At 35.7% G+C, this 22,452-nt stretch overlaps 1 protein-coding gene across 2 annotated transcripts; it reads right to left on the bottom strand.

Annotated features, from left to right (window-relative positions):
* Positions 1-17,077: 17,077 nt before the first annotated feature.
* LOC112784165 (uncharacterized) lies at positions 17,078-22,154 on the bottom strand. 2 transcript variants are annotated; one of them, XM_072234391.1, is made up of 9 exons: positions 21,166-22,154; positions 20,616-20,878; positions 20,473-20,512; positions 20,268-20,355; positions 19,958-20,013; positions 19,589-19,660; positions 19,254-19,489; positions 18,371-18,540; positions 17,078-17,467 (listed from the first exon to the last, which is right to left on the bottom strand). In XM_072234391.1, exons 2-9 carry the CDS (start codon positions 20,656-20,658, stop codon positions 17,393-17,395), a joined length of 780 nt encoding a protein of 259 aa, XP_072090492.1. In that variant the 5' UTR covers positions 20,659-20,878; positions 21,166-22,154; the 3' UTR covers positions 17,078-17,392. The 2 variants fall into 2 exon arrangements, with proteins under 2 accessions (XP_072090492.1, XP_025683096.1); XM_025827311.3 differs by having other exon boundaries at positions 21,118-22,132.
* Positions 22,155-22,452: the final 298 nt, after the last annotated feature.

Below are 22,452 nucleotides of genomic sequence, written 5' to 3' on the forward strand. Positions count from 1 at the left end.
TTCAGAAAGTTACAAATCAATATTCCTTTTGCTGAGGTATTGGAGCAAATGCCTATCTATGTCAAGTTCATGAAGGAGCTATTGTCAAAGAAAAAGCATTTAAAGGGAGATGAGACAGTAGTCCTGACTAAGGAATGTAGTGCTGTAATTCAGAATAACTTGCCAAGGAAGATGCCAGATCCAGGGAGCTTTCAAATTCCATGCACCATTGGGAGCACAACCTTTGAGAAAGCCCTATGTGATCTGGGGGCAAGCATAAATCTAATGCCCTTATCTGTGATGAAGAAGATGCAAATCCAAGAGGCACAACCCATAAAGATAGCATTACAGATGGCAGACAAATCTATGAAGCCTGCATACGGATTAGTGGAAAATATCTTGGTTAAAGTGGGTAAATTCTTCCTCCCAGCAGATTTTGTGATTCTTGATACAGGAGAGGATGAGAATGCCTCTATAATTTTGGGAAGACCATTCCTAGCCACTGGAAGAGCTCTGATAGATGTAGAAGTGGGTGAACTAGTGCTTATAGTGCATAATGAGCAACTGGTCTTTCATGTCTTCAAAGATATACAGCCAACAGGTGAAGAAGAGAGGTGCATACAGGCTGAGCTTATTGATCCAAACCTTCAAAAACCCCCCTGATGATGCACAGCAGAATCTGCAGCTCCAACCTCTCTTGGTAACAATCAATAAAATTTCTCCTGACATCAAACCTAAGTTTGGTGTTGGAAATGCATCACCTACCAAGGAGGAGGTCCCTAAAAAGAAGAAAGTACCCAGAGGATGGAGAAACAAAAAGATCCACACTGAAGGTTTCTCCCCAGGTATGAAGGTGGTGTTGATTAGCAATCCAGCATGGGTTTATACAGTAATCAGAATCCTCTCTCTAGAGCATATTGAGCTACGTTATGGAGACACAGAAAAGAAGTTCAAAGTAAGGGGTGACGAGCTGAGCCCCTATGATCCTCCTCCTTAGAGGATCTGACCGTCAAGCTAGTGACGATAAAGAAGCGCTTGTCGGGAGGCAACCCGATAATTTCGTATCCTTAGTTATTTTTATTTTTCGTATTAGTAGTTTTCTTAGTTATTTTATTTAGTTCTTACTAATTTTCTGATCATGCAACTATGTTTATTCCAGAAACCGAACACCTCAAGCTAAAAAAAAAAGCGAAGAGAGCACACACGACGCGCTCGCGTCACCGACGCGAACGCGTCGATCATGTGCACGTGAAAAATAAAAATTTGACAGAGAGTTGTGTGGGAGTGGCGCCAGAATGGAGCCTTTTGCACAAACGATCCCACGCGTTCGCGTCGTTTGTGATTTTTGCCATTCACACGGGCGCGTCACCGACGCGAACGCGTGACCTCCCAATTCAACGTAAAAGAGTGTTTGGGCAGAGAGTTGTGCTGACTTGGGGCAAGAAGTGTGCTAAAAGCACAAATTTGGTCACGCGAACGCGTGACTGACGCGTTCGCGTCAGTTGCACATATGGCCATCCACGCAAACGCATGCATGACGCGAATGCTTCGTATGAATAATTGGTTCCCAAGCCATGTGAACAGAGAGTCGCGTAGGCGCGTGGCTGGCTTCGCGCAAATAGCATAAAATCCAGGGCACGCGGACGCATGCCTGACGCTAATGCGTCATTATGAAGAATGCGCGATGTACGCGATCGCGTGCCTGACGCAAACGCGTCACTTGCGCCGCCCAGTTTCATCTCTCTCTCTCTCTCTCAACCCTTATTCTCTCTTATTCTTTTAACCTCTTCTTTTTCTTTCTTCAGAATAATTTATCTCCTTCTATTTTCAGTTCTTCTTTGCTTGAGGACAAGCAAACCTTTAAGTTTGGTGTTGACGCTGCGCTTATTGGTTTTCTGGCATAAAAGGGAGGCGAATCATCTTCATTGAGGAGCACAACCTGAAGAATTGAGCGACAGCTAGGATAACTAAGGTGGTTGAGTTCCTTTCATTTTTATTCCTCCCCTCTTTTTCTATGTTATGTTCCGATTTTCTGCTATTTTACTTTGTCTGTTGCATGATCTTTTATTAGTTAGAATCCTAGGATTAATTTTCTTTTAATTGCTTTAATGGTGAAAAGATGTTTCATGTACCACTCACTGAACTTGAATCTAAAAAGAAAAGAAAAAGAAGTGATGTATTGCATGAGAAATTGAGTTAATTTTAAGAATAGTCTAATTTATTTAAATTGTGGTGGTATTTTTTGTGATTTCTGAATGCATGATATGAACAGTGCATATTTGAATTTGAATCAAGGGATGTTGATGTATAAGGAATAGGAATTTAGAGAATTATTATGACCTCTCTGAAATAAACAAAAATTTAATCCTTGAAGCAAAAGAAACAGCAAAAAAATAAATAAATAAAATAAAAGCAAGGTCCAAGGCTCTGAGCATCAATGACTAGGGAGGTCAGACATGATTAAAAGCTCAAAGAGTTGTTTCCCTAGTCATATGCTTGTGGTGTGATTGTATCAAGTAATCCTTAAGACAGAACACTTAGAGTCGAGATCAATTGCATTTAACAGAGTATGCCAAAGGCTTTGAGCACCACTGTCTGGGAGTAATTAAAAGAAAAATCAGAACTCAAAGAGAGTTCCCCATTTAAGTGCTTGTGGTGTTTCTGTGTCAAATAAAGCTTGAGACAAAATATTTAAAGTCACGGCTAAGCTCAAGGTGCAAAGCACCAAAGAAAAATAAATTAAAGTAAATTTTGCTGTGTTCAAGGATTAAACTGAAATATAAAGATCAGAGAATTCATAATATTATCCGGATTCCAATTCCGAATGATAATAACATTCTTGATTCAAAGGAGAGTGAGATGCCAAACCTATTCAAAATTATAGTTATAAACCCCACTATAAAAAGAGACTTGAGCCTAATCGAACTCACATTCTCATGCAAATTCACATCCTAAGCTTATATTAGTTTTGGTTGCTTGAGGACAAGCAACATTTTAAGTTTGGTGTTGTGATGCGTGAGCATCTTATCTACATTTTTCTAGTGAATTTGCATCTAAATTGTTGAGTTTAATTAAGAATTAATTAGATTTTAGCCACTATGGATGCTATTTTGAGTTTTGTGTAAATTTATTTATTTTAGGTAGCATTCGGAGGGATTTGATGAAGTTTCTGCAGAGAAAAAGAAGAAACCAAAGAAATGACCAGCGAAGACCGACGCGGACGCATGGCTCACGCGACTGCGCGGAATGGAGAAATCGCAATGACGCGATCGCGTGCCTGACACGAACGCGTGGACTAGAATCTGCACAAATGACGCGAGCGCGTGGACGACGCAGACGCGTCACATGCGCGATATGCAATAATACAGAAAACACTGGGGGCAATTTCTGGGCTGTTTTGACCCAGTTTCCAGCCCGAAAAACACAGATTAGAAGCTGCAGAATGGATAAATCAAGTGGTCCCCACTCATCAATTGAAGATCTGTTAATTAAGTCGAATTTAAATTCAAATCTTATCTTTTAGGAAAAGATATTATTTTTAATTTTAGATGATTATATTTTAAATTTATTAGGATTAGTTATAAATAGGAATTGAGATGCCATCAGATTGGGGAGATAACTGACAATCCTAATTTTCTCACTTTTCCATGAGCAACTAATCCTCCATTGTTAAGGTTAGGAGCTCTGTCTATTTGTATGGATTTATTCGTTTGATTTTTCTAATTTAATCCATGTTTAGATTTATATTTCAATAATTGTTTTTGCTCTTTATTTTATGAATATGAGTGGAACGAAAGTATGACCCATATTATAATTGAGTTCTCGTAAAACTTGGAAAAGCTCTTTACTTAAACAATAGCTTGAAAACATATTATACTGAATTTTTAATTATTTATATTTAACGGGATACGTGACATATAATCCCTTTATCTGTGGATAATTAGGATTCTTTTGGCATATAAACTAGAAATTGATCATCACCCTCTGATTGGAATTAATTGACAAAGGGATTGGTAGTTAATGAATTTTAGAGGAGACTAGGAAGGTCTAAGGAATTAGGGTCTAGTCACATATAGTTTGCCATGAAATTAAATCTTACATGATTGATGAATGAATTTTTGCCGGTATAGAAATTATCAAGTAATCAGTCGTAGTATAGTCTAAACCGACGCAAAATCCATTATCAAAGTAATTCTATAATCTATAACCGAGAGTATTAGTCCCGAGTCGTTCTTTCCTAGGAATGCTACAAGGATGCATGTTATTGGTTAAGTGGTCTTTGGTGGCTTGAGGAGTGTGGCATAAAAGAGCTAATAAAAGAAAACAACAATCAATCTATATTAAAAGCCTTGGCCAAGGTTGAACATTGGAAGTTCCATCACTATAGCTTCATTCAATTATGATAACAAAGGAGTGTTGCTTTACTTAGTTAACCCCTAATCATAGAGGAAAGTCAAGTAAAAGTAACTAACTTAAGTCACAAGTCCTAGTCTTACCCTAGGGAAGTCTAGCTTTAGTGCACTCTAAGTCAATTAGCAATCCTCAATTCTTAATCAACAATTGACATCCATTATTCAAGTGTCTCCAATGACTCAACCACTAGGCCAAGTGAGGGGATACTACTCCATATCTAAAGTTGGCATTTTCTCAAACATTTGGAGGGCAAGAATGAAAGACATAATAAAATTGAGAAAAGATTTAGAATCAAAGTAATTCAACACAAGAGATTAACAAGAATCAACAATGAACAACAACAAAAATGAGATCTTCAATGAATCAATAGAATCCAAAACAACAAAGTTAAACCTAAGATCTATAAGAATTGAACAATTACAAACACTAATTGAGATTAGAGAAGAGGATCTACAACATGAACAAAGTAAATTGAGTGTTGTACTAGATCTCACCAAGGAATGGTTGAGAATTGAGAAAATGAAGATGAATCCTAGAGAGAAGTTGGAGTTTCTCTCTCTACAAATGTAACTAACTAAAAATATCTACCTAAGGATGTAAAATTAGTCTATGGATCTGAATGTGTATCAATCCCCTTCAATCCTTGGCTCTTATATGCATTGTGGCGCCAAAGTTGGTTGCTAAAACCTTCCAAAATCGCCAGGCACGTGTTGAAATAAAAGAATCACATGCGGACTACGACGCGTGCGCGCACGGTACGCGTGCGCGTCCTTGGCCTGTATCGCAATGTGCGCGCGAGCGCCTTGTGCGCGTATGCGTGCTTGGCCGAAATCAATTCTTTGGCTTTTTGTGCTTCTCTCCACTTGCATGCTTCCTTCCTTGCTTTCTTTGATCCATGCCTAGCCTATTTCAATCCTGGAATTACTAGCAAACATATCAAGGCATCTTATGGAATCAAAGAGGAACTAGAATTCATCAAAATAAGGCTTAAAAAGCATGTTTTTACACTTATGCACAAATATGGGAGAGATAACAAAACCAAGCTAATTCATAGGCTAAATGTGACAAAAGGTTATCAAATTACCCTAAATTCAATACAAAACAAACCGTCAAATTGGGGTTTGTCAACCTCCCCACACTTAAGCCTTAGCATGTCCTCATGCTAAAATAAGAAGGAACTAAGGGTTATGACATTTATTGAATGTAACTAAACTATATGAGTCCTATCTAAATGCAACCACCTAGAGCAAATGGAAATGCTTAGTTCAAACAAATCACTTCCCAAGAGACATGCATAAGCACAAGAGCTAGGCAATAAGAATTAAGTTCAAACCACAATTGTATTGAATTGTCAAAAAGGAGTTCAAACTTTCAAGAATATAGATAATATGGGTGAATACATGTAATTGAACTTTTGAACCCTCACCGGATGTATATCCGCTCTATTCACTCAAGTGTTTAAGGGTCAATCCACTCAATTCTCTTCTATTCATGTTTTCCAAAATTTGATTTCCTTCTAACAATCAACACTTATTCAATGCAAGCATACATTCATCATGAGGTCTTTCATTTAGGTTGTAATGGGGTTAGGGTCAAGGTAGGATCATTTATGGTTAAGTGGGCTAGGATTTGAATCTTTGATTAGCATAGATTTCCCCACCGAACTATACAATGACCTATACAAATTCAAACTATTCTAACTACCCATTCTTCACTTTTTCTCACATACTCATGCATTCTTATTTCTTGATCCATAACACCTATGCATTGATTCTTTTTTGTTGACTTCACTTTGGGGTATTTTGCCCCCTCTTTATTATATATATATTTTTTCCTTTTTCATCATCATTTTTTTTCTTTTTTTTTCTTTTCATTCATTTTTTTCTTTTCTTTATATATTTTTTCTTTTTCTTCTTTCAAACTATATACAAGAACATCAATGCATAAGGTCTCTACATTTAATCAATACATGAATATGTACCCAATTCCTAAACATAAAAGTGTACTACCCCTTTTATCCCATCCAATGTTCCCAAACCTCACCAACTTGAATAGTAAACACTCTCACTAGCCTAGGCTAATCAAGAATCCAAACAAGGACTTTTCATTGGTTTTCCGCCTTGGGCTTGTAATGTGCTAAAATAAGAACGAGTTGGTTAAGCATAGGCTCAAAATTGGCTAACAATGGAGAGTAAAAGGTTGGCTATTTGGGTAAGTGGCTAATGAAATAATGGCCTCAATCATATAAATGCATAAATACAAGAAATAAATGGATATATAGAATCAAGCAAATCAAGGATCACAATCATAAAAAGAGAGCAATTTCACACAAGAATGGAAAATAAGTGGTTATAAAATGTAACCACATCAATAGGCTCAAGTCTCACAAGCTTGTGTTCTTAATTCAATACATGATTCACAAAGTATGAAATTCAAGCAAGTTTTACCAAAAATTTTCTTTCAATCAATTGGGTTGACGCCCTATGTTCAAATTCCTTGGAAAATTTCAATGTTTGACTAAGCATTGTTGTGATTGAAAAATTCAAAAATTTTTCTTAGTTCAGCCTTTCCTTTTTCACTTAAAACCAATATATTATGCAAAAAGGGTGACTAAGTATTTTCAATTCAAAGTATGATTTCTAATCACAACCACAACTAAAAATAAAGATAAACAAAAATGTATAAAGAAAAGAAAAATCCAACTAAAAGTACAGAATCTATCATCCAAAACATCTAAAAATATCCAAAAGCATCCAAATATCTAAAATCCAAAATAAGCAATAAAAGTATCCAAAGCAAACTAGAAATGCATCAAAATATATACAAAGATGTGCAAAATAAGATAACTAGGCCGAAAAGTTCACCGGTTCCCAAATAATGCTACCGGTGCCCTCCCCACACTTAGAATCAAGCATCGTCCTCGATGCTAAACCGGAGGATCAGTGGGAGGTACAACGATAGGCTCTGGCTCTGGCTGTGACTGTGGCTCTGGGACCGGCTCCTCATGAGTCTGTGGTGGCTCGGTAGTGTCAGGGCATCCTGCTGAACTGGTGCCTCCGCATCCTCCTCCTGATGATCCTGCTCATCGGAGGCCGGAGAATCGGGAAGCGGAGGTAGCTCAGCACCCAAAGAAATAAGTGCCTGGTCCATCCGATCTAAACGGCGTCTGACATGGCGTCTCTCGCGCTCTAAAAACCGGAAAAGACGCTGGACCTGGAGATAGGTCGGCTCAGGTGCTGCTGGTGGATCTGTGGATGATGAGGGAGCAGCTGTAGTAGAAGAGGAGGGGGCTGCGGTAGGGGCTGATGGTAAAGGTGTCCCCACGACTGCTCGAGCTCTAGAACGGCGTCTAGCAGGTGGTCTCTCGTGCATCCAACCACCCCAGGGGATAGTAACCTCCCTGTCATCTGCATCAGGGGGTGGTGGTCGCACATCATCGTCCAGCCATGGGACCTCAGCTAGGGCCACCATACTCGTGACCAATGTAGGAAATGGAAGTAGGCCACGAATATGCGCCCGCCACATGCACTGTCTGATAAGTATAGGGAAAGAGACATCCTTCCCCTCCATGACACATCCAATCAGCAGGAGCATCTCCATGGGGATCTCAGAGAAGTGTGTATTAGGCAGGACGTAGTGGGCGAAGATCATCTGCCAAGTCCTAGCCTCCCTATTCAAATGAGCAAACAACATCCCCTTAGGCTTGGTGTTGCCTGCATCCATAACCCATGCAGCATCCGGTATCCCAATCACGCGCCTAAGCACCTCATAGTCAAAGGTCATGGTATGGATGGCTATCTCTGCCTGCTGATGGGCACACAGGTCATCCGGAATGTGTCGGCAATGTAATGCCTCCTCAATGGCATTCTCGGTGATCATAATCTCTCTACCCCATACTGTGAGCCATCATTCAAGTTTTCATTGCCTACAAAATAGTCATAGTCATATCCAAAACCACAAGGACGAGAATTCATAGTGGCAAATAGGAAAAAAAACTAATAAAGAGCTAAAGATAACAAAAAACTACCAAACAAACAAAAAAACAAACATATTCACAATATTCACATATTTACATTAACCAAAAACATGGCACTCATGCGCATTCCCCGGCAACGGTGCCATTTTGATGAATGAATTTTGGCTGGTATAGAAATTATCAAGTAATCAGTCGTAGTATAGTCTAAACCGACACAAAATCCATTATCAAAGTAATTCTACAATCTATAACCGAGAGTATTAGTCCCGAGTCGTTCTTCCCTAGGAATGCTACAAGGATGCATGTTATTGGTTAAGTGGTCTTTGGTGGCTTGAGGAGTGTGGCATAAAAGTGCTAATAAAAGAAAACAACAACCAATCTATATTAAAAGCCTTGTCCAAGGTTGAACATTGGAAGTTCCATCACTATAGCTTCATTCAATTGTGATAACAAAGGAGTGTTGCTTTACTTAGTTAACCCCTAATCATAGAGGAAAGTCAAGTAAAAGTAACTAACTTAAGTCACAAGTCCTAGTCTTACCCTAGGAAAGTCTAGCTTTAGTGCACTCTAAGTCAATTAGCAATCCTCAATTCTTAATCAACAATTGACATCCATTATTCAAGTGTCTCCAATGACTCAACCACTAGGCCAAGTGAGGGGATACTACTCCATATCTAAAGTTGGCATTTTCTCAAACATTTGGAGGGCAAGAATGAAAGACATAGTAAAATTGAGAAAAGATTTAGAATCAAAGTAATTCAACACAAGAGATTAACAAGAATCAACAATGAACAACAACGAAAATGAGATCTTCAATGAATCAATAGAATCCAAAACAACAAAGTTAAACCTAAGATCTATAAGAATTGAACAATTACAAACACTAATTGAGATTAGAGAAGAGGATCTACAACATGAACAAAGTAAATTGAGTGTTGTACTAGATCTCACCAAGGAATGGTTGAGAATTGAGAAAATGAAGATGAATCCTAGAGAGAAGTTGGAGTTTCTCTCTTTACAAATGTAACTAACTAAAAATATCTACCTAAGGATGTAAAATTAGTCTATGGATCTGAATGTGTATCAATCCCCTTCAATCCTTGGCTCTTATATGCATTGTGGCGCCAAAGTTGGTTGCTAAAACCTTCCAAAATCGCCAGGCACGTGTTACAATAAAAGAATCACGTGCGGACTACGACGCGTGCACGCACGGTACGCGTGCGCGCACGGTACGCGTGCGCGTCCTTGGCCTGTATCGCAATGTGCGCGCGAGCGCCTTGTGCGCGTACGCGTGCTTGGCCGAAATCAATTCTTTGGCTTTTTGTGCTTCTCTCCACTTGCATGCTTCCTTCCTTGCTTTCTTTGATCCATGCCTAGCCTATTTCAATCCTGGAATTACTAGCAAACACATCAAGGCATCTTATGGAATCAAAGAGGAACTAGAATTCATCAAAATAAGGCTTAAAAAGCATGTTTTTACACTTAAGCACAAATATGGGAGAGATAACAAAACCAAGCTAATTCATAGGCTAAATGTGACAAAAGGTTATCAAATTACCCTAAATTCAATACAAAACAAACCGTCAAATTGGGGTTTGTCAATGATTAAATTAGTTAGTAATAAAAAGTAAATCCAGAAAAATAGATAACTCTGAAGCCTTAACTATCTTCTACATATTTTATTCCCAATTCATTGCTGCTTTTGCTTTCTGAAAGTTTAACATTACTGTTTAATTCTCTTTGAACATCCAAACTACTCTTTTCTATTTGCCTAACTAAGCCTATCAAACGCTATCGTTGCTTAATCCATCAATCCTCGTGGGATCGACCCTTACTCACGTAAGGTATTACTTGGTACGACCCGGTGCACTTGGCGATTAGTTTGTGGGTTGTAAAACTACCACATCACACATCAAACTCAATATTCAAATCATATAAATCACATGCAGAAACATAATTAGTTACATATCGCAATTCATATGCTTTCATTTAAGAACAATTAGACAAGTGGCTGAGTTTAGTAAATATATAATCAATTGACGATGACAAATATGTTGACTTGGTTGATAATAACCCAAGTGAGTGATCTAGTGTGCGGGCCCAAATTATTTTATTGCAGCCTAATCATATGAGACAAGATCCAAAGCTGCTAAATAGAAATGAAATTAGACCAAGCTCAAAGCAAATTAATTGAAAGGGAAAATAATCCTAAATTTTTGCTAAGTTTACTCCGAGTGTTGGTTAGACAAGAGGGAAGAGTTTACTTTTTTTTTCATTCAAACACAGGGATGAAGGAAAAGCTAATCAAAAAAGTTAATGTCAAATCAAGCTAAATAAAGGCATGATAAGCAAAGTTCATAAAAAGTTAAAGGTAATTAGTTTCTTTTAACATGCAAGTCAATTACTTCACATTTTCTCCTTCCTTCTATTTAAAGAGATAGTAATAGTAATATAAACGGTATAAATAAAAAGATTGTGTAATATGACATTTTTAAGAAATATAATGATAGTGGAGCATATTAAATAATTGAATGGAGTTTATAAAAGTGCACATACTCTTGGCTTAAATGACTTGTAAGATAATGGTAACAATTAGGAATAGTATCAATCAAGAAAATACAAAGACATGCATGTACTCTTGGTTAAAAGACCTTAAAAAAATGAATTTACATATGAAAACTTGGATGATGAACATATTGTATGCATGCAAAAGAAGGAAAGAAAGGAATAATGCTATAAAGATAACAGGGCATCATACGACAATAACATAGATGATAAATAATAGAATAGAACATGACGCATGCCAAATATAAAAAGGTAATAAAACATAATTTTTCTACTATTTTTTTAATATGTATATATATATATATATATTTTTGAAAATGTCTCATGTGCATTTTGCTATGTCTTTAAGTATGAGTAGAGTATTCTTAGACAATCTATGTTTTGACCTTTAACACATGTACATTTTGATCAAATAGTTATGGCAATAAGTCTCAAACAAAAACATTTAGGGGCACACTAACCTTGACTATTAGATGATCACATATCACATTAAAAAGATTTAACTGTATATCACTAACTATAACTAAATGATAATAATTTAATCTGACAAACATAAAATATGGCCCTATGGGATCAAATTGCTCTGATACCAAAATGTAACACCCTGTTGCTTTTAAACTGAGTTAAGCTTTATTTGGATTATATTTAGTAGATGATATTCAAAACCTTGCGAAATTTTTCTTTAAAAACAAATATGAAATATTTATATAAAATAATAAAAGTATCGAATAATTAGTTTTTATTAGAATTGTTACTAGTTGAAAAATATAAGTGGATCTGAAAATACTAACATGAAAAATGGGCGTGCTAAACTATGAAGGCACAACAATGACAAGCTTTACTCATATCAAATAATCATAAAAAGAAACATCATAGTTACAATTGCAATCACTCAATAAAATAAAACAAGACACACAGAAAATTCTAATTCTCTTAATCTGCATAACTATGGCTAAAACAATCGCATATTCTTCCTTCTTAAGGTAAACACTTAATATTTTATATCTACGTCTTCGATAGCTTGCTCCCACTAGTGCACTTGTCTTTTCACCTCAACTGAGCAGTGTATTGCTTTGTACTGTATCGTTCCTGAAGATGGTACGGAGAGAGGGGTGAGAAACAAAAGTTTCAGTAGTTTATCTATATGGTGTCATCGTATCCATCCCCAGTCACTCTGAGCTTTAAAATAAAAACAGTGATAATGCAATTTTGTTCAATTATTATTATTTTCAAAAGTCCTTGTTAGTCGGAGTAGTGTGACTTTTAGATGCTTCTCATTTACTTATGTTATGACATGTGTGATGCATACAAAATGCCTATAGCATTAAAACATATAAATGTAAACTCACAAACTTTAGTGTGATGTTCTCATAGGCCATAAAGTAAGGCAAAACAAATAATAAATAAGAGAAGAATAGTAACATTGCCATAGATAAATCAAACGGAATAAATCTGAATAAAGTAAAGATCTTAAACAATATCATACATCATACAAAAAGGAACTTTGGATAAAGGAATGATCTTTAAATGCAATAATAAATATAATCATAAAAAAAGGATAAAAGAAGAACAATCATTATCACACTTTTCATTGTACTTTTCATTACTTTTTCTCGTAGCTTTTATGGAAGGTATTGAGCTCAAACCGGTATAAAAGGTGGGAATCCCCTTCCCTTACCGAAGGTTCTTATCCCAAACGTTTTGGGGATCACCTTCCCTTACCGAAGGATCATATCGATATCTTGTCTTTGGGGGTCACCTTCCCTTACCGAAGGATCATTCCCTCAGTTCAATTTACAATCAAGGTTATTTAGACATACACAAGAAGGGAGTCATGTCAACAAAGATGTATTATTATATAAAATTGATGGGATAGTCCCCTTCCCTTACCGAAGGTTCTTATCCCAAAAGTTTGCCGATCACCTTCCCTTACCGAAGGATCATCTCGATTATCTTGTCTTTGGAGGTCACCTTCCCTTACCAAAGGATCATTCCCTCAGTTCTTTAATGCACATAAGATTATTATTATTATAATGCATAATGTGTATGAAGAAAAGAGACATTATATCATGATGTGCAATGCTAACATATATACTCAAAAACTTTTAAGATATGACATAAAAAAATTAGCACAAAATCCCTCCCTTGAGTGAAGTTTCGATAGGTATTCTGATGCAAATAGATGCGGTTTGTTAGTGAAGAGAGACTTGTTCCATGGCTAGACTTTGTTTATACTAGAATATTTTGTATAGAAGAAGGGAATAGAATGAGAAAGGAAGGATCAAATAGCTCTCAGGTATGTGCAGATTATGTTAAGAGACATTTAGGTGAAATCTTCAATCTGAAACATCACTTTGTGAGCCTATAACATTTTCTACAATTGGAATTTGGAAATATCTATTAGAGATAAATTTATAGATAATTGAATTAGATTTAAAATGAATCTTAAACGAAGTCAATCAGATAACCACAGCTTGAGATATACTCAAAATACTGTTAGTATATCAGGCTGGCTGATAAGAGCGCGATTTTCTACTATGAACTTGTAACCGATTTATCTACCTAATTTAATTTGAATTTGATTTTATACTGAACTTAAGAAATAGAGCTGGTATTTTTATCTTTTCATATAACTAAATATCATTCAAATCAAATAAATATAAAATTAATTATGACTATATTTTAAAAGGTTGTTTATTGTCGGTTAGAGATTTATTACCACTAGTGTTTTCATATGTTTAAATTTTAAATTCAAATCTTAAATCGTTATCATTTTAATTAATTAATTAGTTATTAAAAAATAACTTGATTCAAAAAGTTGGGATGTTACAGGTAAGGTTTATTTAGGTTAGTTGATCATTCGATTTGGTAGCTTTGCTTAATATGACTCCGGCATTAGTTGGATCCATATGTGAATTGTTAAGAATTTATTTCCATGTGCTTGAATTTCTCATGCTTTTTGTTTTTATAATTGAATATATTTCTGTTTTCTCAAAGTAACATGACGTATAGACGGAGTCACCACCTTTTAAATACTTGATTCATGAATTATCCTCAGGCCTTTTTCTGTAAGTACTACAAACTGTTAAAATCACATTGTCATTAGTTGGGAAACATATGGCATAAAATTATTATTAAAGCCACTTTAAAAGGTAAAAATTGTATACATATGTTTCATATACAGAGGGATAAACTTGTTAACCTTCTGATGGGCCTGTAGGTTGTTTCAAAAGGTTAAAATAGTAAATCTAAATGAATTAGTGAATGACATTTTGATGGGCCTGTAGGTTGTTCCAAAACAAATCAAAACGATAGTCTTAGCTTCAATCTCTTTTTGTTTGTTTTTGTTCTACTTTTTATCTAAATTCTAGTTATAACACTGAGAGTGTTAGTGGAATTTTACTAAAACAATGCTTACAAGACAAAACGAAAGAATGAAAGAGAAAGGACGTTTTGGACAAAAATTATACTCTTAGTAGTGCCTCTGATATCACCACTATTTGTCTTCCCTTTCTCCATCTTCTTCTTTTTCTTTTTTGGGAAATATGTTACATCTTCCCAAATCAACCCTTTAATTTCTCTTTAATTTTTCTCATTTCTAATTCATCACCCAACATTATCATTTTCAAGTGCTAGTTTTGAAAAAAGAACAAAAGAAGAGGAGTTGGCAGGGGATAATAGCTCTGTCATGGTGAAGAGGAGAAGGATAGTGATTGTGTTGATAGTGAGGAAGTGAGAGAGGGTGATGAGCTAAAATTGATATGCTTGGATATTGGCAAGCGCACCAAATCGTTCCGAATAATACTACGGTAAGTGGATATCGTTCCCAAGAGAATTAATAGATTGAATCAAGCAACATCTAATTAGATCTCTAATTAGATTGATCAAACCTTGACAAAAGAATTGTGAATCTTGATGCAGAAAGCAAAGGACAAGGAAGAAGATTATTGAAGTTGAACGAGAGAATGCTTGTGGACTTAGGAATTAGAGATGTTTAACTCTTAGAAAAATTAATACTTGTATTTTCCTACTTTGACTCATGCAAATCATTTATAACCAAATTTCAATTTCTTAGCAATTTAATTTTTCTTAACTTAATTAATCGCCAATTCCTAAGTCAACTAATTAAGAGAAGAGGTTAAGCATGGTTTCGATTTAAAGCCACATAATATTCAAAACTATCCTTGTTCTCCCAAATCCTAATAAATGAACATGAGAGTTGCAAACTAAGACGAAAAGATGCATATGTAGGCATATAATTTTTTATAGTATTTTTTTCAATGCCTACTTCTCGAGGTATTTGGTAGGTGGCAGCCACGGTTATTTTCGTTTTTTTTTTTGTGATAAATTTGTCAGCGTTTTGAATATTTTTTTTGATAGAAATGATAGTTTATCTATATCACTAATAAAAGTAATTCAAAAAATATGAAAATAAATAAGATTTTAAAATATTAGAAAATATAATAAAAATTTTTTCGAGGGTTACCTAAAACGGGATTGCTTTTGAGTCTAAATATGAGGTTCAAACTCTTTTTAAGCAGCGTCCGACTTTGCTAATGTCAAAATGTCACCGTCCGAGTTCCTCGTGAGGAGGTGGGGAATGGTACCTGCAAGAGACTCCGATGCTTAAGTTAGCAAGGGGTTTAAAGTAGGTTTTTAGTAGATTAGGTCCTGAATATACATAAGGGTATCAGTGTATTTATAGTAGAGTAGATAACCACCTTTTTACAGTAGTTTCACATTTAATGGTGGATAACTGTGCTCTTTTTCTAAGGAAGTTGTTGATATCTCCTTTCTAAATAAGTGAGAGATATCTTAGGAGTAAGTTACTTATTTGAATAAGTAGAGCTGAACTGCCGTCGTCGCGTCTGAGCACTATAAGGCCGGGTAGCTGTAGTAGTTGGATCTCTTGAGTGGGCTTTTATTCATTTTGGCTATGGCAATATTTTTGGACCAGGGCATGAACATTTTCCTGCTTGAGTTCAAGCTTTTTGAGGTCAGACTCAAGCAGTTGTAGATTAGATTGGTCTCTGACGGATTAAAACATTAGCTCGGGCAAATTGTCTTTCTTGGGGCTAGGTCGGGCACTCGACGTGTTTTAAGATTCGAGACGTTACGTCTTTTTGTAGTTTTGCGTACGTTACTCTACGGTTACTTTGGTAACCGTGCACCATAAATGAGGGGTCAAAATTACTCTACGGTTAATATTTTTTCCTCTTTCAATCTTTTCAAATTTCTTTCGTGCAACCACTCTTGCATTCAGGATGTCTTTATCTTTAGGCTTAGAAGGCTTTGCTTGCGCTTTTGAGAGGAACGTTCGCATTTTGCTACTTATGTGTGCTTCGTTTTTCAATCAAGGTTAGTTTTCGCCTTTCCCATTTATTTTGTTCTTGGCTGGATAATGTGCTTCTGGGTTTGAATTCATTTTTGTTGATTTGGCGATAATTCTTTGTTTATTTGATGGTTCTTTGTCATATTCGTTTGAGAATGTGTTTCTTTCTTGAACTTTTATTGTTGCCACTCTTGAACTTTTATTGTTGCTGTTGAGAAACTGAGTGAGATTTTACTTTGTGTTGCCTCTAAATAGTTCCATGTTTTTCCATTGAAGATGGGACCATTTTCGTATCTGTATGTTTGATAAAATAGACGGGACAGTTGGTCGCTATAAAACTTGTCGATTTTTTAAAATTGTAATAAAATCGACGGCTTTCATGGCCGTCAATAATAGTTTAATAAAATCGACGACCTTACTGTCTATAATATGAGTTTGAGAATTTTAAATTTTTAATAAAATCGACAACATTGCCGTCGATATTATTATTTAAAATCGACGTTTTCTTTGTCGATAATTGATTCAATAAAATCGACGGCCTTTGTGTCGATATTTAACTCAATAAAATCAACAACAATTTTGTCTATAATATGTTTAATAAAATCGACGACAACACCGTCGATATCTGATTGAATAAATCGACACATCTACCGTTGATTTCATTATTTGGATTTGTCTATTTTAACTTTTAAAAGCGACAACTTTGTCATCGATTTTAATAGTTATATGTTTAATTTTTTTTCTATTTGAAAAATAGTAAACCGTTAATACAAATAAACTTTTAAATATAAAAATAAAATTTATACAGAATATTAGATAACAAGACAAATAAATTTTTAAATATAAAAATAAAATGTATACTAAATATTAGATAATGAATTTACAAACTTATCAAAATAATAGATAACCCTCTAATATAAAGACTCAAGACAAGATAAATAACTAAACTTAGACTTATATTCGTTTAAATTGCAATCCACTAATAATACAAAATATTCAAATAAAGTAATTAAATAACCTACTCATACTCGTCTAAATAATCATTTGAGTCATCAAAATCGTCAGAATCATCCTCCCTTTGAGAACTTTGTGGTTGTTCTGGTCGCTGCAAAATAGGTGGGAGTTTTCTACCTAGGTCTCCCCTTTCGGCCTCGGCCACGGCCACGACTACGGCCGCGATCTCCGTTTCTACTAACCATATCCTGTACAAATTAAAATAAGCAAGTTATTATCCATAAGATAACCGATACAAGATATATGAATTAACAAATTAACAAATTTATTAGAAATATGCAATTAAAGTAAAATCAGCTAGTAATATCATCAGCTAGTAGTAAAAAGCAGCGTGTTTTGGGAGATATGCCACAAATGAAATGGCTCCTACCTTGGCTTTATCTGTTTGATACATTGTATTTAAAAACTTGATAAGGTACAATAGCTCATTTTAATTTTAATGTGTTTTAAATACTATATAAACTATAAGGTATTGCCATTTGAAACAGGGCATAGTTAGTTTCAATAATACCATGAAAAATATATGCTGACTAATAATAATGCTTAAAAAAATAATAATGCTTCTTGAAACAATACATAAAGGTTTTTTTCATTGTTATTAGAGCTTATTAGCTAGCTTCTACGTGTTCTGATCATTTTCCTCTCAGAACTGGCCTATAAACTACAGATAGCTCAAGTTTGCAATGAAAAAATAAATTAAAGGAACACATCATATAATTGATCAAGGTAAATAGATTAACTTATATATAAGTGCATAAAGTATGTTATCTTGATTCAAATAAAATTAAATCTAGAGATGGATATGAAGAGGTGGATAGGGTGAATCTAATGTGGAAAGAGGTCAGCACCAGAACTAATACCATATCTCCTTGGACATAATTGAAATGTTTACTTTGACACCACTACCCTCCCCACCCTCGTTCTCCTTATTTATTTTATTTATTTTTCTTCTTCAATGAACTCTCAAATGATTTTTCATTCCCTGTAATAAATTGATGCTAGCTCCATGATACATGCAATAATATCATGTTAAATATGTTGAAAAGAGATAAACCTATACATGAATAATAAAGAAGGTTTAGATATCAAACCTCAAGCCCAGTGCAAAAGGGCAACTTCGCTGTTTTGTCTTGTGAGTCAGCAGAAGAATCCTTGTTGTCTAAGTAGAATGAGTATCCAAGGCAAGCATACTTGAAATTTGCAACGCTTCGGCCCTCTTTTGAAGCTTCCAACTCAGTCTCTCCAACATCATATGGAGGTACTGCTTAAATGCATATGAACATCAAAATAAAATCTTGAAAGCTTATAATATTACTAAAATTAAATTATTATCAATGAAGAGATATCAACTAGCTGCTGCAAAAATTGAGCAAGCAACAACCAAGTGATATAAACATCTCAAATAAGACCATAGAATATGCTTCAATCTGCCTTTGCAGAATAAAACAATAGTATATAACCAAACTCAACACTGATGAACATTAGACAATTCAGCATCCGTTACGTTCAAGACATGTAATATAAATTAAAAAATCCAAGTTATTTGTCTATCAATTGAATTCTATATCACCACAATGAATACGTACATGTTCAACAATCCAATTTTCCAGTAAAATGATCATCAAATACACAAATTCATAGCTAGCCAACTCTAAATACCAACTTCCCCAGATTAAAAGGGAATGAATCTTGGCCTTCAAAATACAATTGAACATCAAGATTAGATACTGTGCTTTTCATGCTTTCCTAAGCTCTGGTAGCAAACACAACATGTTAAACGACAAAGATTGCCATTTTCTTAGCTACAAATTTTCACATTTTCAACCAATGCATTTTCTAATCTCCTTTTTCTTTTCTTTTCTTTTGCCCCAGCCAACCAGCTCTCAGGAAATCAAAACCATAATAACAGATAAAAAATGACAAACTATTTTCTTTAGTAAAAGAAAGAAGCGGGAACGGGATAAAGGAAGAAACCTTGTTGGAGTGTACTGGAGAAGCCAACACAAGTAGGGTTCTTGGATTTGGATTTGTGAACCGAAGAGTAGTAAGCACATCCCTTACACGATCTTGCTTTGGATCCTCGAGTGGTGTTATTAGGAGAATTAGGGTTTGTGTTTGGATTTGGATTCGGATTAGCTTTGTCGTTAGGAGCAGGGATTCGAGCTTGACCTTCTCCTTCTCCTCCTCTCATTATTATAAAAATATGAATACTATTTTTGTTTAGAAAAAAAGAAAAGAGAGAATCAGAAATCACATAAGTGAAGCCATAAGCTAAGGACCTAAGGTGGTATCTGAGACAGTGACCTAACTATGAGAGTGTTGCAGTGCAAAATAGTTGTGGTTCCTTTCTGCTAGGTTCTCCAGTAATCCCCCTCTGGCCCCTGCGTGGTGATTATTCAAAAATTCAGAGTGCTGGACCACCAATCCATTCATCCTAAATCTCACTTATTCTTGGTTTCATTGCTTCCAGTAAGAAGTAAATATAAGTAGTGAAACCTCTTTTTGTCATTACTTCATTATTGCTAGCTATCCTATTAGCTACCGCACTCACTACTACTTAACAAATAAATAGTTAAAGTATATTCTGTTATTGCTGTGACGTTGAGTGACTTTATTAAAAATTAAGAAAAAGCTGTAGAATGGTTACAAAGGTACTGAGAGTGCAGAGAAGCTGATACTTGAGGAAGTAATGAGCATCCTTTTGCAGTCTTCCTAATGGAGGGGTCAGAGCTTTCTGCAAAGGAGCATCAGAAATAATATTAACATCTGTAATTGTAATAAATAAAGTATTCTTATTATGTATGTTATAGCCACCTTATGTGAGAAGAAAAAATTAATTCAAGAGGGTGCTATCTAAATTCTAAATTACCTGAATCCTACTAAAGCTTAAGAAGACAAGGGAAAACTCTTTGTTGCAATCTTCGGAAGAATGGTTAAAGCCAAAACACAAGAGTTAACAATAAGCAAATCAAGCCTAGAAATGATTACATTGAAAATCTCCAATCTCACACATAGAAAGTTAGGGAAATCCAATCTTAGGGAGCTCTGAAGGATGTTCAACCGGCCTTGGAATTGTCTGAAAATGAAGAACAATGTGTAAGATTACCATGAATAACATCAGACAAATCATATAGCAGCTAAGGTACAAATAATTTCGTCTCCTTGCTGGTTTACAGCATTATAAACAACATACTCTTGATTTACTGCACACATCAATTCCTGTTCCACCAATCCTGTTTCAGAAAAGATATCAAAGTTTTTGAAAGCTTTCACAGAAGCAACAAAAATGAAATCATTATTCATAGCTAGAACAAGAAAAAAAATGAAATGAAATACCAAATGTATTCAGTAATGATCTTGTCAGTGTATGGCGATACATCCAAATTAAGTAGCTGCTCTAGCCTGTTGATTGTGCTGTTATCAGACTTAATTGCCATCACTCTAAATTTGGCAGAGCTGGTAGCACCAACTTTCTTGTTTGGTCTCAACACTAAAGAACTCCACATTTTTTAAGTAATTGGGCTTGCATTTTGTGAGGGTTTTGTGATTCTCATCTGCCATTGTGTAGAGGGTGCCAAAATCTGTGCCATATTCAGCACCTAACAGAACATAGTATTATCCATGAGAACCACCAACCGTAAATGGAATAAAATTAGATTATATTACACAATATATGATTACCATAAACAAATCTGCACAAAAAGAAAATGTACAGCATCAATAATAATGCATGATGCTTATCAACTATTGTTGTACATCCACTCTCAAATGATGACTAATGAAACCACATACAAAATCAGTTTGAAAGCAATCATCAAATCCTTATTAAAAATGAAACCTCGAATGATGGAGGAATAAAAAATGAAGCATTAAAAATGAAGCATGCCGGAATCGTTTCCGGGAGGAGGATCAGTCCGGGGAGCTGGAGGTGGACCGGGGGAAGCGGCGCGGCAGCTGAAACGGCGTCGCCAGAGGAGGACGGTGGTGGAGAGTGGGTGAACAGAAGGAGTGAGTGAAGGAGAGAAGAGAAGGAGGTTCACGAAAGAAGAAGAAGGGGTAACCGTGACGGAGGAACGACGGCAGTGGAGAATGATGGTGGCGCAACCGTAGGATAACCACCTTCTCTGTCTGTCTTCGCCTCGGTCTGATCAGAGTAAGATCATCTTATGTATGATATTTAGGATACAGCTATCTCAGCTTTTCCTACCATCGATGAGTCCAACCCTTCTCTTTGATGTTAGTAGACCTGTTGCATTTCCTAACTCAATAGAAAACGAAATCGGATGCTTGATAGTCATAAGGTCTTCCTTACTACAGAGTATATTACAGCATCTCTAATTCGTGAATTTCTAATGATCGCCGTGTTCCGCATGCTGGATCCTCTACTATTCTATGTTCTTCCCGAAAGCGTGCTAATCCCTATGTTGTGCGGAGCTGAGCATCTTCTTTTCGCTGGGATAAAGCTTTTCCTCTGCAGGGGCCTTGTGCAGTAAACCCCCTACGGGCGGTCGTCCGTCGTAAAGTAGTCCCCGCTCAGAACTATACTCTGAACTCTTAGTCAGACTGTATAATCTAATAGGAAGAGGCATACTAGACCTAACTGCTAGCTGTGAGAATAGCCGAAGCTGATAACCCGATGGAATCCGCTCTTATAGGAGGAATTCCCTTAGTTATCGGAATCCGGGTACAAGCTGCTATCGAATAGGCGCTGTTCACACGTCTTGGTGAATAAGCTGTGATCACTCTACGACTTTCTGTTCAGCACGCTAGCTTGGCTAGAACAAGGGGAAATTGTGTTTCTGGTGAGTGGAGAATTTGGGGATGAAACGGGGAATTTGGGGGAACTGGGTTCTGAACTTTGGACGCGGGGGTGGCAGCGGGTTTTTGTGATTTTAGTGATAAAAATCGACGGACAATTTGTCGATTTTAATTTTAAAAAAAGAAATATTTTAGCCGTCTATTTTATACCTTAAATCTATACCGTTCGTTTAATTTTAAAAATTAACCTAGATCGTTTATATTTATCGACGATAAGTGTTGTTGATATTTTAAATAATAAAATTGATGACATGTTTGTCGATTTTAAAATAAAAGTATTTTCTACTCTTCTTTCGTCGACAGTATGACGATAAGAGTGCTAAGGTTAATTCATTATAAAATTAACGACGGGTTA

Source organism: Arachis hypogaea, chromosome 1, assembly GCF_003086295.3.
Source record: "Arachis hypogaea cultivar Tifrunner chromosome 1, arahy.Tifrunner.gnm2.J5K5, whole genome shotgun sequence".
Lineage (NCBI taxonomy): Eukaryota > Viridiplantae > Streptophyta > Magnoliopsida > Fabales > Fabaceae > Arachis > Arachis hypogaea.

Coding starts and splice junctions, on each gene's coding strand:
- LOC112784165 (XM_072234391.1), bottom strand. CDS start 20,658: ATGTATCGCCATACACTGACAAGATCATTACTGAATACATTTG. Junction 20,513..20,615: donor ATCATTACTGAATACATTTG/GTATTTCATTTC, acceptor TTTCTGAAACAG/GATTGGTGGAACAGGAATTG. Junction 20,356..20,472: donor ATGTGTGCAGTAAATCAAGA/GTATGTTGTTTA, acceptor CTTCATTTTCAG/ACAATTCCAAGGCCGGTTGA.